The sequence below is a fragment of the Lichenostomus cassidix genome, chromosome 25, assembly GCF_008360975.1.
Source record: "Lichenostomus cassidix isolate B80296 chromosome 25, HeHo_3.0, whole genome shotgun sequence".
Taxonomy (NCBI): Eukaryota; Metazoa; Chordata; class Aves; order Passeriformes; family Meliphagidae; genus Lichenostomus; species Lichenostomus cassidix.
The window spans coordinates 3,349,258-3,369,754 of NC_139505.1; the positions used below are offsets into that span (position 1 = coordinate 3,349,258).

At 49.2% G+C, this 20,497-nt stretch overlaps 1 protein-coding gene across 3 annotated transcripts in view; it reads left to right on the forward strand.

The window, feature by feature from the left end:
- The window catches only part of KIRREL1 (kirre like nephrin family adhesion molecule 1), a 48,757-nt gene extending 28,688 nt beyond the window's left edge, over positions 1–20,069 (forward strand). For 2 of the 3 annotated variants that reach the window (XM_085082310.1, XM_085082311.1), the window contains 10 exons: positions 1,847–1,943; positions 2,969–3,020; positions 4,335–4,462; positions 8,212–8,338; positions 10,224–10,324; positions 12,062–12,260; positions 13,819–13,926; positions 15,606–15,745; positions 16,867–16,944; positions 19,576–20,069. In XM_085082310.1, coding sequence (XP_084938436.1) covers positions 1,847–1,943; positions 2,969–3,020; positions 4,335–4,462; positions 8,212–8,338; positions 10,224–10,324; positions 12,062–12,260; positions 13,819–13,926; positions 15,606–15,745; positions 16,867–16,944; positions 19,576–20,034 — 1,489 coding nt within the window. In that variant the 3' untranslated portion in view covers positions 20,035–20,069. Of the gene's footprint in view, positions 1–1,846; positions 1,996–2,968; positions 3,021–4,334; positions 4,463–8,211; positions 8,339–10,223; positions 10,325–12,061; positions 12,261–13,818; positions 13,927–15,605; positions 15,746–16,866; positions 16,945–19,575 lie in introns of all 3 variants that reach the window. The other variant, XM_085082312.1, reaches the window with a different exon arrangement.
- Positions 20,070–20,497: the final 428 nt, after the last annotated feature.

The following is a 20,497-nucleotide window of genomic DNA, read 5'->3' on the forward strand; positions in this document are numbered from 1 at the left end:
TTGGGATTGGTGATGGGATTGGGGTTGGGATTGGGATGGGGTTTGGGGTTGGATTGGGGCTGGGATGGGATTGGGGTTAGGATGGGATTGGGTTTGGGTTTGGTGTTGGGTTTGGTTTTGGGATGGGATTGGGATTGGGGTGGGATTGGGACTGGGGTTGGGGTTGGGATTGGGTTTGGGATGGGATTGGGTTTGGGGTTGGGGTTGGTGGTGGGATTGGGTTTGTGTTGGGATTGGGGTTAGGATGGGATTGGGTTTGGGTTTGGTGTTGGGTTTGGTTTTGGGATGGGATTGGGGTGGGATTTGGATTGGGATTGGGGTGGGTTTGGGGTGGGTTTGGGGTTGGGATGGGATTGGAATTGGGATTGGAATTGGGACTGGGGTTGGGGTTGGGATTGGGTTTGGGGTTGGATTGGAATTGGGGTTGGGATTGGTGATGAGATTGGGTTTGTGTTGGGATTGGGGTTGGGATTGGGGTTGGGATTGGGATTGGAATTGGGGTTAGGATGGGATGGGATTGGGATGGGATTGGAATTGGGTTTGGGGTTGGAATTGGTATTGGGCTTGGAATTGGGATGGGATTGGGTTTGGGATTGGGGTTGGATTTGGGATGGTATTGGAATTTGGGATGGGATTGAGGTTGGGATTTGGGATTGGGATCAGGATCTGGAATCGAGATTGTGATTCGGGGTTGGGATCAGGATTTGGGATCGGAATCGGCATTTAGGATTGGGATCGAGATTTGGGATCAGAATCGGCATTTAGGATTGGGATCAGGATTTGGGATTGGGATCGGGATTTAGGATCAGGATTTGGGATCGGAATCAACATTTAGGATTGGGATCGAGATTTGGGATCAGAATCAGCATTTAGGATGGGGATTTGGGATCGGGATTTAGGATCAGAATCAACATTCAGGGTTGGGATTGGGATTTGGGACTGGGATTTGGGATTGGGATTTGGGATTGGGATCAGGATTTGGGATTGGGATTGAGATTTGGGATCGAGATTGGGATTCAGGATTGGGATTTAGGATCAGGATTTGGGATCAGAATCGACATTTAGGATCAGGATTGGGATCGGCATTTGGGATCGGGATCGGGATTTAGGATCAGGATTTGGGATCGGGATCAGCATTTAGGATTGGGGTTTGGGATCAGAATCAACATTTAGGATCAGAATCGACATTCGGGATTGGGATTTGGGATCGGGATCGAGATTCAGGATCAGAATCGACATTCCGGATTGGGATTTGGGATCGGGATCGAGATTTAGGATCAGAATTGACATTCGGGATCAGGATTTGGGATCAGAATCGACATTTAGGATCAGAATCGACATTTGGGATTGGGATTTGGGATCAGAATCGACATTTAGGATCAGAATCGACATTCGGGATTGGGATTTGGGATCAGAATTGGCATTTAGGATCAGAATCAACATTCGGGATCGGGATTTGGGATCGGGATCAGCACTCAGGATTGGGATTTGGGATCAGAATCGACATTTAGGATCAGAATCGACATTCGGGATTGGGATCTGGGATCGGGATTGAGATTTAGGATCAGAGTCGACATTTGCGATTGGGATTTCAGATCGGGATCAGCATTTAGGATTGGGGTTTGGGATCAGAATCGGCATTTAGGATCAGAGTCGACATTCCAGATTGGGATCTGGGATCGGGATCGAGATTTAGGATCAGAATCGACATTCCGGATTGGGATTTGGGATCAGAATTGGCATTTAGGATCAGAATCGACATTCTGGATTGGGATTTGGGATCGGGATCAGCACTCGGGATTGGGATCAGGGTCTCACCCCACCCCGATGTCCCCAAACCCCTCAGGTGGGCCAAAGGCGGGGTGCTGATCGAGGAGGCGACGGAGAACAGGTACGACACGCAGGTGGATCACACCTTCTTCACGGAGCCCGTCAGCTGCGAGGTGCACAACGCCGTGGGCAGCACCAACGTCAGCACCCTCGTGGACGTGCACTGTGAGTCGCCCCAAAAATGGCCAAAAAATGACCCTAAAATGGGAAAAAAATGGGAAAAAAGTGGCCCCAAAATGGTCCAAAAATGGCCAAAAAAGAGTCAAAAAAATGGCCCCGAAACAGCCCTAAAATGGCTCCAAAATGGTCAAAGATGGCAAAAAAATGGTCCAAAAAATGGCCCCAAAATGGTCAAAAAATGGCTCCAAAACAGGCAAAAAAAGAGTCCAAAAAACGGCCCCAAAACGGCCCCAAAATGACCCTAAATGGTAAAAAAATTGTAAAAAAATGGTTTCGAAAATGGTCAAAAAATGGACCCAAAATGGCCAAAAAAAGTCCAAAAAATGGGCCCAAAAGGGCCAAAAAATGGTTTTGAAAATGGTCAAAATATGGCTCCAAAATGGCTCCAAAATGGCCCCAAAATGGCCCCAAAATGTCCCCAAATGTCCCCAAAAGGCCGGTGAGCTGCGAGGTGCACAACGCCGTGGGCAGCACCAACGTCAGCACCCTCGTGGACGTGCACTGTGAGTCACCCCAAAAACGGCCCTAAAATGGCCCTAAATGGCCCTAAAAATGGCCCCAAAATGACCCCAAAACAGCCAAAAAAAGAGTCCAAAAAACAGCCCCCAAATGGCCCTAAAATGGCTCCAAAATGGTAAAAAATGGCAAAAAAAGGGTCAAAAAATGGCCCCAAAATGGTCAAAAAATGGCTCCAAAACAGGCAAAAAAAGAGTCCAAAAAACGGCCCCAAAACAGCCCCAAAATGACCCTAAATGGTAAAAAAATTGTAAAAAAATGGTTTCGAAAATGGTCAAAAAATGGACGCAAAATGGCCAAAAAAAGTCCAAAAAAAGGTCCCAAAAGGGCCAAAAAATGGTTTTGAAAATGGTCAAAATATGGCTCCAAAATGTCCCCAAAATGGCCCCAAAATGGCCCCAAAATGGCCCCAAATGTCCCCAAAAGGCCGGTGAGCTGCGAGGTGCACAACGCCGTGGGCAGCACCAACGTCAGCACCCTGGTGGACGTGCACTGTGAGTCACCCCAAAAACGGCCCTAAAATGGCCCTAAATGGCCCTAAAATGGAAAAAAAATGGCTTAGAAATGGGTCCAAAAATGGAAAAAAATTGGCCCCAAAATGGTCAAAAAATGATTTCAAAAATGGTGAAAAAATGGCCCCAGAATGGCCAAAAAATGGGCAAAAAATGGCTTTGAAAATGGCCCCCAAATGGGCAAAAAATGGCCAAAAAATGGCAAAAAAATGGCCAAAAAATGGCACTAAAAATGGCCCCAGAATGGTCCAAAAATGGCCAAAAAATGGTCCAAAAATGGACCCAAAATGGACCCAAAACAGCCTCAAAATTTTACCTCAATTCCTCTTTTTTCCCCCATTTTTTACCCCAATTCCCCATTTTTCCCCCTAATCCCCATTTATTTCCCCTTTTTTTACCCCAATTCCTCTTTTTTTAACCCCAATTCCCCATTTTTCCCCCATTTTTCCCCAAATCCTCATTTCATTTTTTAACCCCATTCCCCATTTTTCCCAAATCCTCATTTTCCCCATTTTTTAACCCAGTTCCCCATTTTTCACCCCATTCCCTATTTTTCCCCCAATTCCCATTTTTTCACCCCAAATCCTCATTTTTCCCCCAGTTCCTCATTTTCCCATTTTTCCCCTAATTCCTCATTTTTTTCCCATTTTTCCCCCAATTCCCCATTTCCCCCATTTTTAACCCAATTATTCTTTTTTTCCCTGTTTTTTTTTACCCCAAATCCTCATTTTCCCCCCATTTTTTACCCCAGTTCCCCATTTTATTCCCATTTTTCCCCCAATTCCTCATTTTCCCCATTTTTTCACCCCAGTTCCCCATTTTTCCCCCAAATCCCCATTTTTAACCCCAATTCCCCATTTCTTACCCCAATTCCCTTTACCCCAAATTCCCCATTTTTCCCCATTTTCCCCCAAATCCTCATTTTTCCCATTTTACCCCAAATCCTCATTTTTACCCCACTCCTCTTTTTTCCCCCCCAATCCCCATTTTTAACCCTGATTCCCCATTTTTTTTCACCCCAATTCCATTTTTCCCCCCCAAATCCTCATTTTTCCCATTTTTCACCCCAAATCCCCACTTTTTCCCCATTTTCCCCCAAATCCTAATTTTTTTCCCCCATTTTCCCCCAAATCCTCATTTTTTCCCCATTTTTTCACCCCAATTCCCCATTTTTCACCCCAATTCCCAATTTTTTAACCCCAATTCCCCATTTTTCCCCCATTTTTCACCCCAATTCCCCATTTTTCCCCCATTTTTCCCCCAATTCCTCATTTTTCCCCCATTTTTTCCCCGCAGTCGCCCCGCGGATCGTGGTTGACCCCAAGCCCACGGTGACCGACATCGGCTCCGATGTCACCCTGACCTGCGTGTGGTCAGGGAATCCCCCGCTGACCCTCACCTGGACCAAGAAGGAATCCAACATGGTACGAGTCACGGGAAATTCCAAAAAAAATTCCCAAAAAATTCCCCAAAAATTCACGGGAAATTCACGGGAAATTCGCAGAAAATTTCAAAAAAATTCGCAGAAAATTCGCAGAAAAATTAACCAAAAATTCATGAAAAATTCATGAAAAATTCACGAAAAATTCTCGAAAAATTCACAGAAAATTCATAGAAAAATTACTAAAAAATTCACAGAAAATTCATGAAAAATTCCCAAAAAATTCACGAAAAATTCACAGAAAATTCATGAAAAATTCACAGAAAAATTACCAAAAAATTCCCAGAAAATTCACGGCAAATTAATGGAAAATTCACGGAAAATTCCAAAAAAATTCACGGAAAATTCCTGAAAAAATTCACAGAAAATTTACGGAAAATTGCCAGAAAATTCACAGAAAATTCACGAAAAATTCATGAAAAATTCACAGAAAATTCCAATAAAAATTCATGAAAAATTCACGGAAAATTCACGGAAAATTCGCAGAAAATTCGCAGAAAAATTACCAAAAAATTCCTGGAAAATTCCTGAAAAAATCACAGAAAATTCATGAAAAATTCATGAAAAATTCCCAAAAAATTCACGAAAAATTCACGGAAAAATTCACAAAAAATTCCTGAAAAATTCACGGAAAATTCACGGAAAAATTCCCAAGAAAATTCCCAGAAAGTTCCTGAAAAAAGTCCCAAAAAAATTCCCAAAAAATTCCCGGAAAATTCATGGAAAATTCATGAAAAATTCACAGAAAATTCACAGAAAAATTACCAAAAAATTCCTGGAAAATTCCAGAAAAATTCACAGAAAATTCACGGAAAATTCACAGAAAAATTACTGAAAAATTCCTGAAAAATTCATGGAAAATTCACAGAAAATTCATGAAAAATTCCTGAAAAATTCACGGAAAATTCGCAGAAAAATTACCAAAAAATTCCTGGAAAATTCCTGAAAAATTCACAGAAAATTCATGAAAAATTCATGGAAAATTCATGGAAAAATTACCAAAAAATTTCTGGAAAATTTCCGGAAAGTTCACCGAAAATTCCTGGAAAATTCCCAGAAAATTCATGGAAAAGTTCCGAAAAATTCACAGAAAAATCCTGGAAATTTTTTTTTTAATATTCCCAGAAAATTCCTAAAAAATTCACAGAAAATTCATGGAAAATTCATGGAAAATTCAAAAAAAATTTCCGGAAAGTTCACGGAAAATTCACGGAAAAATTCCTGGAATGAGGAACAGGAATGGGATCCGAGAATGGGATTTGGGATTTGAGATTTGGGATTTGGGATTGGGGATTGAGAATTGATTGAGAATTGGGATTTGGGATTTGGGATTTGGGATTTGGGATTTGGGATTGGGAATTGATTGGGAATTGGGATTTGGGATTTGGGAATTCGGAATTGATTGGGGATTGGGGATTTGGGAATTGATTGGGATTTGGGATTGGGAATTGGGAATTGGAATTGGGGTTGGGATTAGAATTGGAATAGGGATTGCAATTGGGGTTTGAACTGGGATTGGGATCAGGATTGAGTCTGGAATTGGAATTGGAATTGGAATTGGGATTGGGATTGGGATCAGGATTTGGGGTTTTGGGATTTGGGGTTTCAGGATTGGGATCAGGATTAGGACTTGGGGTTTTGGGATCAGGATTTGGGGTTTCAGGATTTGGGGTTTCAGGATCAGGATTTGGGGTTTCGGGATTTGGATCAGGATCGGGATTTGGGGTTTCAGGATTGGGATCAGGATCAGGATTTGGGATTTTGGGATTGGAATTGGGATCAGGATTTGGGGTTTCGGGATCAGGATTTGAGGTTTCAGGATTGGGATCAGGATTTGGGGTTTTAGGATTTGGGTTTTGGGATTTGGGGTTTCGGGATCAGGATTTGGGGTTTCAGGATTTGGGGTTTCGGGATCAGGATTTGGGGTTTCAGGATTTGGGGTTCCGGGATCAGGATTTGGGATCGGGATCAGGATTTGGGATTTTGGGATTGGAATTGGGATCGGGATTTGGGGTTTGGGGTTTCAGGATTTGGGGTTTCGGGATCAGGATTTGGGGTTTCAGGATTTGGGGTTCTGGGATCAGGATTTGGGGGATCAGGATTGGGATCAGGATTAGCATTGGGATTGGGACTGGAATTGGAATTGGTGTTGGGGTTGGGGTTGGGATCAGGATCGGGATCAGGATTTGGATTTGGGGTTTGGATTTGGGGTTTCGGGATTGGAATTTGGGGTTTCAGGATTAGGATTTGGGGTTTCGGGATTGGGATCAGAATTGGGGTTGGGGTTTCAGATTTTGGGGGATCAGGATTTGGATTTGGGGTTTCGGGATTTGGGGTTTCGGGATTTGAGATTTTGGCATTGAAATTGGGATCGGGATTTGGGGTTTCGGGATCAGGATTTGGGATTTTGGGATTGGGATCAGGATTTGGGGTTTCAGGATTTGGGTTTTGGGATTTGGGGTTTCAGGATTTGGGGTTTCAGGATTGAAATCAGGATCAGGATTTGGGATTTCGGGATTGGGATCAGGATCAGGATTTGGGGTTTCGGGATCAGGATTTGGGGGATCAGGATTTGGATTGGGATTGGAATTTGGACTGGGATTGGGATCAGGATTTGGGGTTTCAGAATTGAGATCAGCATCAGGATTTGGGGTTTTGGGATTGGGATCAGGATTTGGATTTGGGGTTTCAGGATTGGGGGTTTCAGGATTTGGGGTTTCAGGATTGGGATCGGGATTTGAATCAGGATTGGGATTTGGGGTGTTGGGATCAGAATTTGGGGTTTTGAGATCAGGATTTGGGGTTCTGGGATTTGGGGTTTCGGGATTTGGATCGGGATCAGGATTCAGGGTTTCAGGATTTGGGGTTTCAGGATTTGAGATTTTGGGATTGGAATTGGGATCAGGATTTGGGGTTTCGGGATCAGGATCTGGGGTTTCAGGATTGGGATCAGGATTTGGGGTTTCGGGATTTGGATCAGGATCGGGATTTGGGGTTTCAGTATTGGGATCAGGATTTGGGGTTTCAGGATTTGGGGTTCCGGGATCAGGATTTGGGATTTTGGGATTGGAATTCGGATCGGGATTTGGGGTTTGGGGTTTCAGGATTTGAGATTTTGGGACTGAAATTGGGATCAGGATTTGGGGTTTCAGGATTTGGGATTTTGGGATTGGAATTGGGATCAGGATTTGGGGTTTCAGGATTTGGGGTTTCAGGATTGGGATCAGGATTTGGGGTTTCAGGATTTGGATTTGGGATTGGGATTGGCATTGGCATTGGGATTGGCACTGGAATTGGAATTGGGGTTGGAATTGGAATTCGAATTGGGGTTGTGGTTGGGATTGGGATCGGGATCAGGATTTGGGGTTTCAGGATTTGGGGTTTCAGGATTTGAGATTTTGGCATTGAAATTGGGATCAGGATTTGGGGATTCAGGATTTGGATTGGATTTGGGGTTTCAGGATTGGGATCAGGATTTGGGGTTTCAGGATTTGGGTTTTGGGATTTGGGGTTTCGGGATCAGGATTTGGGGTTTCGGGATTTGAGATTTTGGGATTGGAATTGGGATCAGGATTTGGGGATTCAGGATTTGGATTGGATTTGGGGTTTCAGGATTGGGATCAGAATTCGGGGTTTCAGGATTTGGGATTTTGGGATCAGGATTTGGGGTTTCAGGATTTGGGGTTTCAGGATTTGGGGTTTCAGGATTTGGGATTTTGGGACCGTCCCCAGGTGCTGAGCAACAGCAACCAGCTGTACCTCAAGTCGGTGACGCAGGCTGACGCCGGGCAGTACGTCTGCAAGGCCATCGTCCCCAGGATCGGCGTGGGCGAGAGGGAGGTCACCCTCTTCGTCAACGGTCAGTCACCCCAAAATCCCCCCGAAATCACTCTGAAATCCACCCCAAAAATCATCCCAAAATCCCACTGAAATCACCCCAAAATCCCATCAAAATAACCCCAATATCACCCCAAAATCACCCTGAAATCCCACCAAAATCCTGCCGAAATCACCCTGAAATCCCACCAAAATCCCACTGAAATCACTCCAAAAATGACCCCAAAATCCCACCAAAATCACCCTGAAATCACCCCAAAATCACCCCAAAAATCACCCCAAAATCCCACTGAAATCACCCCAAAATCCCATTGAAATAACCCCAAAATCACCCTGAAATCCCACTGAAATCACCCCAAAAATGACCCCAAAATCCCACCAAAATCACCCTGAAATCACCCCAAAATCACCCCAAAAATCATCCCAAAATCCCACTGAAATCACCCCAAAATCCCATCGAAATAACCCCAAAATCACCCTGAAATCCTACCAAAATCCTGCCGAAATCACCCTGAAATCCCACCAAAATCCCACTGAAATCACTCCAAAAATGACCCCAAAATCCCACCAAAATCACCCTGAAATCACCCCAAAATCACCCCAAAAATCATCCCAAAATCCCACTGAAATTACCCCAAAATCCCATCGAAATAACCCCAAAATCACCCCAAAAACACCCTGAAATCCCACCAAAATCCTGCCGAAATCACCCCAAAATCCCACAGAAATCACCCCAAAAATCCACCTGAAATCACCCCAAAATCCCGCTGAAATGACCCCAAAATCACCCCAAAAATGACCCCAAAATTCCACCAAAATAACCCCAAAATCCCGCTGAAATCACCCCAAAAATCATTGCAAAATCCCACCAAAATAACCCCAAAATCACCCCAAAAATCACACCAAAAACCCCACTGAAATCACCCCAAAAATGACCCCAAAATTACCGCAAAATCACCCCAAAATCCCACCGAAATCACCCCAAAAATGACCCCAAAATCCCATTGGAATAACCCCAAAATCATCCCAAAACCACCCCAAAAATCCCACCAAAATCACCCTGAAATCCCACCAAAAACCCCCAGAATTCACCCCGAAATCAACCCCAAAATCCACCCCAAAAATCACCCCGAAATCACCCCAAAATTCCACCAAAATAACCCCAAAATCACCCTGAAATGACCCCAAAATCCACCCAAAATCACCCCAAAAATAACCCCGAAATCACCACAAAATCCACCCAAAAATCCCTTTTTTTTCCTTCCTTCAAGAACAAAAATCCCTTTTTTTTCCTTCACCGATCATCTCAAGTGAGGTGACCACAGGGTGACCACAGGGTGACCACAGGGTGACCATAGGGTGACATCAGGGTGACCAAAGGGTGACCAAAGGGTGACACTAGAGAGGATCTTCCCAGACCCTGTGGCTACCCAAAATCCCTCCTTGGCCACCCAAAATCCCTCCATGGCTACCCAAAATCCCAACTTGACCACCCAAAATCCCAACTTGACCACCCAAAATCCCTCCTGACCACCCAAAATCCATCTGTGGTCACCCAAAATCCCTCTCTGACCACCCAAAATCCCCTCCTGATCACCCAAAATCCCTCCTTGGCCACCCCAAATCCATCTGTGGTCACCCAAAATCCCTCCTGACCACCTAAAATCCCTCCTGACCACCCAAAATCCATCTGTGGCCACCAAAAATCCATCTGTGGCCACCAAAAATCCATCTGTGGCCACCAAAAATCCATCTGTGGTCACCTAAAATCCCTCCTTGACCACCCAAAATCCCACCTTGACCACCCAAAATCCCCTCCTGATCACCCAAAATCCCTCCTTGGCCACCCAAAATCCCTCCTTGGCCACCCAAAATCCCATTTTTCCCATTTTTTCCCCATTTTCCAGGTCCCCCCATCATCTCCAGCGAGCCGGTGCAGTACGCCGTCCGCGGCGACCGCGGCAAAGTCGAGTGTTTCATCGGCAGCACTCCTCCCCCTGACCGCATCGTGAGTGACCACCGGGATCTGGGGTGGCCAGGAGGGGTTTGGGGTGGTCAAGGTGGGATTTGGGGTGGTCAAGGTGGGATTTTGGGTGGCCAAGGTGGGATTTTGGGTGGTCAAGTTGGGATTTTGGGTGGTCAAGTTGGGTTTTTGGGTGGTCAAGGTGGGATTTGGGGTGGTCAGGGATGGACTTTGGGTGGTCAAAGTGGGATTTGGGGTGGCCAGGAGAGATTTTGGGTGGTCAAGGTGGGATTTTGGGTGGTCAAGGTGGGATTTTGGATGGCCAAGGTGGGATTTGGGTGGTCAGCAGACATTTTGGGTGGTCAAGGAGGGACTTTGGGTGGTCACTGATGGATTTTGGGTGGTCAAGTTGGGATTTTGGGTGGTCAGGAGGGATTTTGGGTGGTCAGGAGGGATTTTGGGTGGTCAGGAGGGATTTTGGATGATCACTGATGGATTTTGGGTGGTCACTGTTGGATTTTGGATGGTCACTGATGGATTTTGGGTGGTCAAGGATGAATTTTGGGTGGTCAGTGATGGATTTTGGATGGTCAAGGATGGATTTTGAGTGGTCACTGATGGATTTTGGGTGGTCAAGGATGGATTTTGGGTGGTCACTGATGGATTTTGGGTGGTCACTGATTGATTTTGGGTGGTCAAGTTGGGATTTTGGGTGGTCAGGAGGGATTTTGGGTGGTCACTGATGGATTTTGGGTGGTCAAGGTGGGATTTTGGGTGGTCAAGGATGGATTTTGGGTGGTCAGGGATGGATTTTGGATGGTCACTGATGGATTTTGGGTGGTCAAGTTGGGGATTTTGGATGGTCACTGATGGATTTTGGGTGGTCAGGAGGGACTTTAGGTGGTCAAGGAGGGACTTTGGGTGGTCAAGGAGGGACTTTGGGTGGTCAAGTTGGGATTTTGGATGGTCACTGATTGATTTTGGGTGGTCAGGAGGGATTTTGGGTGGTCAGGAGGGATTTTAGGTGGCCAGGAGGGGATTTTGGGTGGTCACTGACAGATTTTGGGTGGTCAAGGATGGATTTTGAGTGGTCAAGGATGGATTTTGGGTGGTCACCGATGGATTTTGGGTGGTCAAGGATGGATTTTGAGTGGTCAGGAAGGATTTTGGGTGGTCAAGGAGGGATTTTGGGTGGTCACTGATAGATTTTGGGTGGTCAAGGATGGATTTGGGGTGGCCAAGGTGGGATTTGGGTAGTCAGCAGACATTTTGGGTGGCCAAGAGGGACTTTGGGTGGTCAAGGAGGGATTTGGGGTGGTCAAGTTGGGGATTTTGGGTGGTCAGGAGGGATTTTGGGTGGCCAAGGTGGGATTTTGGGTGGTCAGGAGGGATTTTGGGTGGTCAGGGATGGACTTTGGGTGGTCAAAGTGGGATTTGGGATGGCCAGGAGAGATTTTGGGTGGTCAAGGTGGGATTTTGGGTGGTCAAGGTGGGATTTTGAGTGGTCAAGTTGGGGATTTTGGGTGATCACTGATGGATTTTGGGTGGTCAAGGATGGATTTTGGATAGTCACTGATGGATTTTGGATGGTCACTGATGGATTTTGGGTGGTCAAGGTGGGATTTTGGGTGGTCAGGGATGGATTTTGGGTGGTCAGTGATGGATTTTGAGTGGTCAAGGATGGATTTTGGGTGGTCACTGATGGATTTTGGGGTGGTCAAGGATGGATTTTGGGTGGTCAACAAGTCCCCAGCCCTGACCAGTCCCCCGTGTCGCGGCCAGGCGTGGGCGTGGAAGGAGAACATTCTGGAAGCCGGCACGCTGGAGCGCTACACGGTGGAGAGGAGCCAGACGGGCAGCGGCGTGCTGTCCACGCTGACCATCCAGAACGTGGTGGACGCCGACTTCCAGACGCGCTACAACTGCACCGCCTGGAACAGCTTCGGGCCCGGGACGGCCATCATCCAGCTGGAGGAGAGAGGTGACAGCTGGGGACATTGGGGACATTGGGGACATCCTGGGGACATTGGGGAATGGGGACGGCCATCATCCAGCTGGAGGAGAGAGGTGACAGCTGGGGACATCCTGGGGACATCCTGGGGACACTGGGGACATCCTGGGGACAGGGAATGGGGATGGACATCATCCAGCTGGAGGAGAGAGGTGACAGCTGGGGACATCCTGGGGACATCCTGGGGACACTGGGGACATCCTGGGGACAGGGAATGGGGATGGACATCATCCAGCTGGAGGAGAGAGGTGACAGCTGGGGACATCCTGGGGACATCCTGGGGACACTGGGGACATCCTGGGGACAGGGAATGGGGATGGACATCATCCAGCTGGAGGAGAGAGGTGACAGCTGGGGACATCCTAGGGACATTGGTCACCCCATGGTCACCCCATGGCCACCTTGTGGTCACCTCATGGTCACCCCATGGTCAACCTATGGTCACCTCATGGTCACCCCGTGGTGGTCACCTCATGGTCACCCCATGGCCACCATGTTGTCACCTCGTGGTCAACCTGTGATCGCCCCATGGTCATCCTGTGGTCAACCCATGGTCAACCCATGGTCATCCTGTGGTGGTCACCCCATGGCCACCTTGTGGTCACCCCATGGCCATCCTGTGGTCACCCCATGGTCACCTCGTGGTCACCCCGTGGTCACCTCGTGGTCACCTCGTGGCCACCTTATGGTCACCCTGCAGTCACCCTGTGGTGGTCACCTCGAGCGATTTTGAGTGACCATGGAGGCACTTTGGGTGGCCATGGAGGGACTCTGGGTGGCCATGGAGGGACTTTGGGTGACCACGGAGGGACTTTGGGATCTCCAGACCCCCATGGTCACCTTGTGGCCACCTTGTGGTCACCTCATGGTCACCCCATGGCCACCCCATGGCCATCCTGTGGTCACCCCATGGTCACCTCCAGCAATTTCGGGTGGCCATGGAGGGACTTTGGGTGACCATGGAGGGACTTTGGGTGGTCATGGGGTCTGGGAGATCTCCAGACCCCCGTGGTCACCCCATGGTCACCTCGTGGTCACCCTGAGGTCACCTCACAGTCACCTTGAGCGATTTTGGGTGACCATGGAAGGACTTTGGGTGGCCATGGTGGGACTTTGGGATCCCCAGACCCCCATGGTCACCCCGTGGTCACCCGGTGGTCACGTGGTGGTCACCTCATGGTCACCCCATGGTCACCCCATGGCCACCCCATGGCCATCCTGTGGTCACCCCATGGTCACCTTGAGCGATTTTGGGTGACCATGGAAGGACTTTGGGTGACCATGGAGGGACTTTGGGATCTCCAGACCCCCGTGGTCACCTTGTGGCCACCTTGTGGCCACCTCATGGTCACCCCATGGCCACCCTGTGGTCACTTCATGGTCACCTCCAGCAATTTTGGGTGACCATGGAAGGACTTCGGGTGACCATGGAGGGACTTTGGGATCCCCAGACCCCCGTGGTCACGCGGTGGTCACGCGGTGGTCACGCGGTGGTCACGCGGTGGTCACCGTGGCCGTGTCCCCGCAGAGGTGCTGCCCGTGGGGATCATCGCCGGTGCCACCATCGGCGCCAGCATCCTGCTGGTGGCCTTCCTGGCCGCGCTGGCCTGCGTCCTCTACCGGCGCCGGAAAGGAAGTGAGTTTGGGGGAAAAATGGGATTTTGGGTGGTCAGGAGGGGTTTGGGGTGGTCAATGTGGGATTTTGGGTGGTCAGGAGGGATTTGGGGTGGTCAGGAGGGATTTGGGTGGTCAGGAGGGATTTTGGGTGGTCAGGAGGGGTTTGGGTGGTCAGGAGGGGTTTTGGGTGGTCAGGAGGGATTTGGGGTGGTCAGGAGGGATTTGGAGTGGTCAGGAGGGATTTGGAGTGGTCAGGAGGGGTTTTGGGTGGTCAGGAGGGATTTTGGGTGGTCAAGGAGAGGGTTGGGTGGTCAAGGTGGGATTTGGGTGGTCAAGGTGGGATTTTGGGTGGTCAGGAGGGGTTTGGGGTGGTCAGGAGGGGTTTGGGTGGTCAAGGAGGGATTTTATGTGGTCAGGAAGGATTTTGGGTGGTCAGGAGGGATTTGGGTGGTCAAGGTGGGATTTTGGGTGGTCAACATGGGATTTTGGGTGGTCAGGAGGGATTTTGGGTGGTCAGGAGGGATTTTGGGTGGTCAAGGTGGGATTTTGGGTGGTCAAGGTGGGATTTGGGGTGGTCAGGGAACGATTTTGGGCACCCCATGGTCATTCTGTGGTCACCTCATGGTCACCTCATGGTCACTCCATGGCCACCTTGTGGTCACCCCATAGTCACCTCATGGCCATCCTGTGGTCACCTCATGGTCACCCGTGGTGTCCCCCATGGTCACCTCATGGTCATCCTGTGGTCACCCCATGGTAACCTCATGGTCACTCCATGGCCACCTTGTGGTCACCCCGTAATCACCTCATGGTCATCCTGTGGTCACTTCATGGTCAACTCGTAGTCACCCTGTGGTGGTCACCTCATGGTCACCTCATGGTCACCTCATGGTCACCCCATGGCCACCCTATGGCCACCCCATAGTCACTCTGTGGTCACCCCACAGTCACCCTGTGGTGGTCACCTCATGGTCACCCCATGGCCACCCCATGGCCACCTCATGGCCACTCTGCGGTCACCCCACGGTCACCCTGCGGTCACCTCATGGTCACCTCATAGTCACCCAATGGTCACCCTGCGGTCACCTGATGGCCACCCCGTGGTCAGCCCATGGTCACCCTGTGGTGGTCACCTCATGGCCACCATGTGGCCACCCCATGGTCACCCTATGGCCACCCCATGGCCACCCCATGGTCACCCCATGGTCACCCCATGGTCACCCCATGGCCACCCCATGGTCACCCTGCGGTCACCCTATGGCCACCCCATGGTCACCTCATTGTCACCCCATGACCACCCCATGGCCACCCCATGGCCACCCCATGTCCACCCCATGGCCACCCCATGGCCACCTCATGGTCACCCCATGGCCACTCCATGGTCACCTCATTGTCACCCCATGACCACCCCATGGCCACCCCATGGTCACCTCATGTCCATCCCATGGTCACCCTATGGTCACCTCATGGCCACCTCATGGTCACCCCATGGTCACCTCATGGCCACCCCATGGCCACCCCATGGTCACCTCATGGTCACCCCATGGTCACCTCATGGCCACCCCATGGTCACCCCATGGTCACCTCACGGTCACCCCATGTTCACCCCATGGTCACCCCATGGTCACCCCATGACCACCCCATGACCACCCCACGTCCACCCGTGGTCACCCCGTGGTCACCCCGCGGTCCCTCCAGGCCGCAAGGACGTCACGCTGCGCAAGCTGGACATCAAGGTGGAGACGGTGAACCGCGAGCCGCTGACGCTGACCGCTGACCGCGAGGAGGACACGGCCAGCGTCTCCACAGCCACGCGGGTCATGAAGGCCATCTACTCGGTGAGGGACAGCGCGGGGTCGGGGTGGCATTGGGGTGGCACTGGGGTGGGAATCATTCTTTGGGGTGGGAATTGTTCTTTAGGGTTTTTAATGGGATTTTGGGGGAATTTGGGTGGGATTGGGGTGGGATTTGGGGTGGGATTGGGGTGGGATTTGGGGTGGATTTGGGGTGGGGATTGGGATGGGATTTGGGGTGGGATTGGGGTGGGATTGGGGTGGGATTTGGGGTGGGAATTGGGGTGGGATTTGGGGTGGGATTTGGGGTGGGAATTGTCCCTTGGGGTTGGATTTGGGGTGGGATTTGGGGTGGGAATTGTCCCTTGGGGTTGGATTTGGGGTGGGAATTGTCCCTTGGGGTTTTAAATGGGATTTTGGGGACAAATCCTTCCCTGGGACAGTGGGACATCCCAAACCACTCCAGGATTCCACGGTCTAGATGGGATTTTAGTGATTTTAGGGATTTTACATAGTGGGATTTTAGGGATTTTACATATTGGGATTTTTGAGATTTTACATATTGGGATTTTAGGGATTTTATATATTGGGATTTTAGGGTTTTTACATATTGGGATTTTAGGGATTTTTAGGGATTGGAATTGGGATTTCAGATGGGATTTTAGGGATTTTAGGGATTTTTAGGGTTTTTACATATTGGGATTTTAGGGATTTTTAGGGATTGGAATTGGGATTTCCAATGGGATTTTAGGGATTTTACATATTGGGATTTTAGGGATTTTAGGGATTTTACATACTGGGATTTTAGGGATTTTAGGGATTGGAATTGGGATTTTAGGGATTTTAGGGATTTCACATATTGGGATTTTAGGGATTTTAGGGATTCTATGTATTGGGATTGTAGGGATTTTTAGGGATTGGAATAGGGATTTCAGATGGGATTTTAGGGATTGGAATTGGGATTTTAAGGATTGCAATTGGGATTTCCAATGGGATTTTAGGGATTTTAAGGATTGCAATTGGGATTTCCAATGGGATTTCAGGACAAACCCACCCCTGCCCCAGACAATCCCCCCCATTCCCCATCCCTGCATCCCCTGGGCTCACGGGGTGGGTTTTAGGGTCTCTCCCCTCCCATCCCATCCCAAAATTCCCTGATTTTCCAGTCCTTCAAGGACGACGTGGACCTGAAGCAGGACCTGCGCTGCGACACCATCGACACCCGCGAGGAGTACGAGCTCAAGGTGGGCGGGAAAACGGGAAAAAATCCCAAAATTTTCCCCTCTTTGGGCTCATTCCCAATCCCCCAGTTCCCTAAATCCCATGGGGTTTTATTCCCCAATTCCCTAAATCCCACTGGATTTTATCCCCTAAATCCCATGATGTTTTATCCCCGAATTCCCTAAATCCCATGGGGTTTTATCCCCAAATTCCCTAAATCCCATGGGGTTTTATTCCCCAAATTCCCTAAATCCCATGAGATTTTATCCCCCAATTCCCTAAATCCCACAGGATTTTATCCCCAAATTCCCTAAATCCCACTGGATTTTATCCCCCAATTCCCTAAATCCCATGGATTTTTATCACCTATTTCTCTAAATCCCATGGGATTTTATTCTCCAATTCCCTAAATCCCATGGGGTTTTATCCCCCAAATTCCCTAAATCCCGTGGGGTTTTATCCCCCAGTTCCCTAAATCCCATGGGGTTTTGTCCTCTTTGTTCTTCCCCAAATTCCCTAAATCCCATGGGGTTTTAGCCCCCAATTCCCTAAATCCCATAAGATTTTATCCCCTTTTGTTCTCCCCCAAATTTCCTAAATCCCATGAGATTTTATCCCCCAATTCCCTAAATCCCATGGATTTTTATCACCTATTTCTCTAAATCCCATGGGATTTTATTCTCCAATTCCCTAAATCCCATGGGATTTTGCCCCCATTTGTTCTTCCCCCAAATTTCCTAAATCCCCCAGGATTCCATGAGGTTTTATTCCCCAATCCCCTAAATCCCATGGGATTTTGTCCTCTTTGTTCTCCCTCAAATTCCCTAAATCCCACTGGATTTCCCCCCCAACCAACAACATCCCCCTAAATCCCAGGATTTCCCCCAAATCCCCTAAACCCCATGGAATTTTTCCTCTTCCCTAACCCACCCCAAGATTTCAAAACCCCCATTTTTCCCCCTCAAACCCCAAATTCCCTAAATCCAGAATTTCCCCAAAATCCCTAAACCCACCGGATTTCATCCCCAAAATCCCTAAATCCCATTATTTCCCCCCAAACCCCAAACCCCCCCCAACCCCAAACCCCCAAAACCCCAAATCTCCCCCAAACCCCCCAAACCCCCTAAACCCCCATTTTTCCCCAAGACCCAAAATCCCCTAACCCCAGGATTTTCCCCAGAACCCCAAAATCCCTAAATCCCATTATTTCCCCAAATCCCCCAAACCCCCAAATCCCATTATTTCCCCAAAACCCCAAATCATCCCCCAAACCCCTAAACCCCCCCCTAAACCCCCAGATTTCCCCCTCCAGGACCCCAAAACCCCAGATTTTCCCCCAAAACCCTCTAAACCCCACCAAAATCCCCTAAATCCCACGATTTTCCCCCAAACCCCCTAAACCCCCCCGGGATTTTCCCCTCCAGAACCCCAAAATCCCAAGATTTCCCCCCAAAACCCCAAAATCTCCCCCAAAACCCCCAAATCTCCCCCAAAACCCCCAAATCTCCCCCAAAACCCCCAAATCTCCCCCAAAACCCCAAAAATCTCCCCAAACCCCAAAATTTCAAAACCCCAAAAATCTCCCCAAAACCCCCAAAATCTCCCCCAAAATCCCAAAATCTCCCCAAACCCCAAATCTCCCCCAAAACCCCAAAATCTCCCCCAAAACCCCAAATTCCCCCAAAACCCCAAAATCTCCCCCAAAACCCCAAAATCTCCCCCCCAAAACTCCAAAATCTCCCCAAACCCCAAAATTTCCAAACCCCAAAATCTCCCCAAAACCCCCAAATCTCCCCCAAAACCCCAAATTTCCAAACCCCAAAATCTCCCCCCCAAAACCCCAAATCTCCCCCCCAAAACCCCAAATTTCCCCAAAACCCCAAATTCCCCCAAACCCCAAAATTCAAAAACCCCAAAAATTCCCCCAAAACCCCCTAAACCCCATTTCCCAAACCCCAAAATCCCAAAATCTCCCTCAAAACCCCAAAATCTCCCCCAAAACCCCAAAATCTCCCCCAAAACCCCAAAATTTCCAAAACCCCAAAATCTCCCCAAACCCCAAAATTTCCCCCAAAACCCCAAAATCTCCCCCAAAACCCCAAAATCTCCCCCAAAACCCCAAAATCTCACCCAAAACCCCAAAATCTCCCCCAAACCCTAAAATTTCAAACCCCAAAAATCTCAAAACCCCAAATCTCCCCCAAACCCCAAAATCCCCAAAACCCCAAATTCCCCAAAACCCCAAAATCCCCCAAAACCCCAAAATCCCCCAAAACCCCAAATTTCCCCCAAAATCTCCCCCAAAACCCCAAAAATCTCCCCCAAAACCCCAAAAATCTCCCCCAAAACCCCAAAATCTCCCCCCAAAACCCCCAAAACTCTCTCCCCAAACCCCAAAATTTCCCCAAACCCCAAAATTCCCCCCAAACCCCCAAAATCTCCCCCAAAACCCCAAAATTTCCCCAAAACCCCAAAAAATCTCCCCCAAAACCCCAAAATCTCCCCAAAACCCCAAAATTTCCCCCAAACCCCAAAATCTCCCCCAAAACCCCCAAATCTCCCCCAAAACCCCAAAATCTCCCCCAAACCCCAAATCTCCCCAAAACCCCAAAATTTCCCCCAAAACCCCTAAAACCCCCATTTTCCCCCCCCAGGACCCCACCAACGGCTACTACAACGTCCGCGCCCACGAGGACCGCCCGTCCTCGCGCTCCGTCCTCTACGGCGACTACCGCCCGCCACCGGCCAGTGGCCCAACCCGCTTCGACGCTCGCCCGCCTTCCCGCTTATCCCACTCCAGCGCCTACGCCCAGCTGGGCTCGGGATATCCCCGCGACTTCCCGCCGGAAAATTCCGGCAACCCGCCGGGAACGGGCGACGCCGCCGGCCAGCTGTCCTACGAGAACTACGGCGGCCCGAGCGCGGCTTTCCCCGGTGGCTACCCGGCGTACCGGTTGGGCTACGGGCCGGCGGCGGCGGCGGCGGGGTTGGAGCGCGGCGGTTACGAGGCGTTCGACGCCGTGGGGAAATACTCGCGGTTTTCTTACACCTCCCAACACTCGTCGGACTACGCGGGGCAGAGGTTCCAGCAGAGGATGCAGACGCACGTTTAGGGGCGGGAAAAAATTCCCAAAAAAGTCCCCGAAAATGTCCCCGAAAATGGTCCCGAAATGGGTTTTTTTGGCGGGTTTTAGGGAGGCGGCGGGCGGCCTCTGATATTCAGGGGTGCGCGGTGAGCCCGGGATTGGGGGGAGTTTGGTGGTTGTGAGATTTTGGGGGTTTTTTTTCCTGGAATTTATGGGGTTTTTCCTCGAATTTATGGGGTTTTTCCTGGAATTTATGGGGTTTTTTCCTCAAATTCCGGGGATTTTTCCCCAAAATCTGGGGATTTTTCCCCAAAATTCTGGGATTTTCCCCAAAATTCTGGGATTTTCCCCAAAATTCCGGGATTTCCCCCCAAAATTCCAGGACTTTTCCTCAAATTCCAGGGTTTTTCCCCAAAATCTGGGGATTTTTCCCCAAAATTCCGGGGGTTTTCCCCAAAATTCTGGGATTTTCCCCAAATTTCTGGGATTT